Below are 3,748 nucleotides of genomic sequence, written 5' to 3' on the forward strand. Positions count from 1 at the left end.
GGGACTTGTTTTTCATTCGTCAATCAGAAACTATTCTAGAGATTATAACCTGGTAACATTGACCATTTGACAGTGTAGGACCTGTGTCCCACAATAATATTAATAGCATAATTTGATATTAAAAAAACAGAAGGCGGTGGATACGTTCATTAGCTTAAATTCTGTAATGTCTGCAGATACCAAAACATCATGTTGCCCACCATAAAACACACAATTTGGGGCAATTAAATTTTTAAGAAGTATTCCCATTGTCAATTCTCAAATTAACAGGAAGTTAGAAGACACAGCTCTTAGTAAGGAGGGAGGCCTGTGTTAACCATCTCACACGCTAACCCTCTTAAATAAACGGCGCTGTGTGCCGTCTGCTGTTGTGATTCCCATCTCCCAGAAAGGAAGAATGAAGCAGAGCTCAGGTCACTTGCCTAAGATTGTAGAGCAGTTAAATAGCAGAGCCAGGATCTGAACACAAGGTGTCTGGCACCAGAGGCCAAATGTTTCCCCTTTGCAGCTCATCTGTGAATTGTACCTTAAGTTGGCTGTCGGCTTTCACATCCACCATTGGCTTCCACATGCACTGACCCAGCCAGCAGTTCCCCGGCCTTTCCGTGGAGTGTCAGCAGATGTTCCGGGAAAAAACGTTTAATGGAAAATTATGTGTGCAGAGATTATTTACACTGAGGACTTCCCAGAATTTTATGTTAAATTTGTATTGCCTGTCACCGAGAGGAACATTCATCTTATAGCAGTCTAAAGTTATTTTGGCGTGGAACGTGGGGTTTTGTTTTTATAAGATATCTATAGATATCTCAGGGAACACACCGTTCTGTGCCATTTCTGTGCTCTTGAATCTCGTCCACTGTTTTCACGCCATTGGCTTCTGCTGAATCTTGTGTGCTACCAGATGAGCTCTCCCATGCGAGCTCGGAGTGTTCACACCCACAGCACGGTGCAGGGCGCTTGCTTTCGTTTCAGTCATTGCTGCAAGGGCCCTCCTGTGGGCTTGGCTTCTGCTGCTCCCACGTGGACCTCCTGGCCATGCATGAGTGGCTGCAGCTCTTGGGCTGTGATGCCTGGCTTTGAGTTCCCGCTTGCCTTCTCTTTGAGAGGCCGTTCTACTAAGCCTTCAGATCAGCCAGAACAGCTCTCATGTGTTGGAGATTTTACCTGGACATCTTTCTGTGGATCCCATTATGAATACCGCTGCTGGCCAGATACCCATCTTCTCAGTCCACACACAGTCTGGTAGGAGTGTTGAAACTGTGCCTCTATACCAGGAGCTCCTCTGAGACCAGATCCTGTACCAACCGTGTCATTACCTGGCACAGAGCAGTTTCTTCAGAAGTATTGAATGAATTTGACCTTCTGAAGACATTAATTGTTGCAAGCAGGTTTTGTTTGTTTGTTTTTTGTTTTTTTGTTTTTTTTCTGGTACCGGGAATGGAACTCACAACGTCGCGCTCGCCAGGCAGGTGCTGTGCCGCTGAGCTAAATCCCCAGCCCCAACAAGCAGGTTTTGATGTTGGCCTAAAGTCGGGTTCCCTCTAACATTACCCCACCGAACATATTTTATTCCTTTTGCTTGTAAGTCTTTCTGGTATTCCAGCGCAGTATTTGAGTTTTCCTGAAGTGTTTTCCACATGAAGCTTTTCTTTTTTAAATAAGCATAGGATGTTATCACTCAGTGGCTGGTAGGGCACTCAGAGCTGAATCTAATACTGCATTCTGGAAATGACTAAAGCAATTTTTAATTTTTATGGAAACCATATTTTTAAAAATCAGTGTTTGCTACGCCTTTGACCCCTTTGTGCTTGTTAAAACCCATCTGTCTTACTTTGACCTGTTCATTTAATCTTGCTCAGTCCATCTGCTGTATCACTTGGTTCAGCTAGCTGTGTGTTACCTTCAGTTTTACATACACACCTATCGTTGCTTCACCCACACTGGTTAACAGGAAGAGCCCCCAGTGGCATCCCAGTAGATGCTCATACTGGGTTAATCTTGGGTTATCATGAGTATATCCTTGGCATAAATATCTCATAGGTTTGTCCAGCTCTATAGCATTTAATCCTTTTTTTTTTTTAAATTTATCTAACACTTACCTTGGCAAATGCTTTGTGGAAATAGAGCTACTGTGCAGTTTATAAGTTGAGTTTTGCTTCATATTTTCTGACTTCTGTGTTACCACACTCCTTACCAGTGACTCAAATGCCCAATATTTTCAATGTAATAACCGATTGTAAGTTTTCTTGTCAAAATCACCTAAACATAGTCACTGTATAAAGTTAATCACTGAAGTGAAACTAATCAGTTGTTAAAGTTTCAACACCGCATGACCTTAGATCTTTATCGGTTACAGTATTTTAACCCATCTTCTCAGGTTTTTAAAGGTGGCAGAAAGAAGAAAACAAAGGGAAAGAAACGTGTGGAGAAATCTCTGTATGGAGAAAGAGAAATTGCGTCTAAGAAGCCCCTGCTGAGTCCCATTCCTGAGCTGCCCGAGGTCTTGGAGGCTCCGTCCTCGGTCGCAGGCATCGGAAGGCTGCATGCAGGTATCCCTTCCTGTCCTCTTGTCACGCCTTGTCTTCTTTCTCTACCCTCCTTGTTGCTATTGGATTCTTTCTTCCCTTTTTGCATTCACTCTGTAACGTGTACATAAATAAGAATAGTAGTACTTCTTAATTATTATGAGAAGTTTAAGTGAAGGAAGCTGTAGAGAGTTCGTAACTTTTAGGTATCTTGGACTTTTCCAGAATCTGATGAAAGCTCTGAGTCATTTTTCTAAAACAACCCAGGATTGTTTTTTTCCTAAAAGAACATAGGACCTTCAACTCCAGTAGACCCCCAGCCCATTTTAAATTTTTTTAGTTTGAGGCAGGGTTTTGCTCAGTCACTGAATTGTCCAGGCTGGGCCTGTACTTGCAGTCCTCCTGCCTCAGCCTCCCAGAGTCCTGCAGTTGTGGGAAGGTACCGCTATGACCAGCTCAGACTCAAGATTTTTGTGTATCTTTTCAGGGGAAATAATTTCTGTTCATCATCATTTTTGCTTCTCAGAGCATCTTACTGAATTCCATTTGGTTGTATGGTCCATCATTAAATGTGAACAAGGTGCTAGATCTTGTCTGAGTTGAGCACAAAACTAAAAAGCTTGCCCCATGCCATGCGCTGGCACTACTAAGCACGGCAGGCGTCTTCTAGGAAAGGTAACTACTAAGCAAATGTCTTCAAGAAATGGCATCTGTGAACTGATTTGACTACTTTGAAGGCTGTTTATAAATGCAAATCAAGTCGGTTAATGGCCTGATTGGATAAAAAGTGTATTAGAGCTGCCTTCTGGTTTATAGCACTTGGGTTTTAAATTGGCTAAGTCGTGCTGAAAGTAATAAGGGCATGTGTCCACTTGGTGTGTGGATTTTTTTTTTTTTTGGTAGAGAATCATTTTTTAAACAGCTGTGGACACTTATAACATGCATTCTATTTGTGGCACACTGTAGGATTTATACTTTACAGGGTTTGAGGATGAATGAGGTGCGTGCCACTGGAGACACTTGGATTCTGTGAACTTCTCAACTTGGGGATAGAGCAAGAGTTTAAATGAACTGCCCACAGCCACACACCCCGTGCCCTCCTCTGCCCCTGCCTGTCCTTTGCAGGGGTCTTGGGACAGGAGGTCGGCCACCCCACCTCTTTTTAATCAAGTCTAAGGCTGTTTGTGTATTAAGATGCCACTTTGCTGCCTGCCTTTCCAGGA

The 3,748-nt window shown here is 43.0% G+C and overlaps 1 protein-coding gene across 4 annotated transcripts in view; it reads left to right on the plus strand.

Annotated features, from left to right (window-relative positions):
- Cdca2 (cell division cycle associated 2) overlaps nt 1-3,748 on the plus strand; it is a 42,855-nt gene that overhangs the window by 36,210 nt on the left and 2,897 nt on the right. For all 4 annotated transcript variants that reach the window (XM_005373714.2, XM_005373715.2, XM_005373713.2 and 1 more), the window contains one exon: nt 2,378-2,549. In XM_005373714.2, coding sequence (XP_005373771.1) covers nt 2,378-2,549 — 172 coding nt within the window. The remainder of the gene's footprint in view (nt 1-2,377; nt 2,550-3,748) is intronic.

This window comes from Chinchilla lanigera, unplaced genomic scaffold, assembly GCF_000276665.1.
Source record: "Chinchilla lanigera isolate Chin_1 unplaced genomic scaffold, ChiLan1.0 scaffold00002, whole genome shotgun sequence".
Lineage (NCBI taxonomy): Eukaryota > Metazoa > Chordata > Mammalia > Rodentia > Chinchillidae > Chinchilla > Chinchilla lanigera.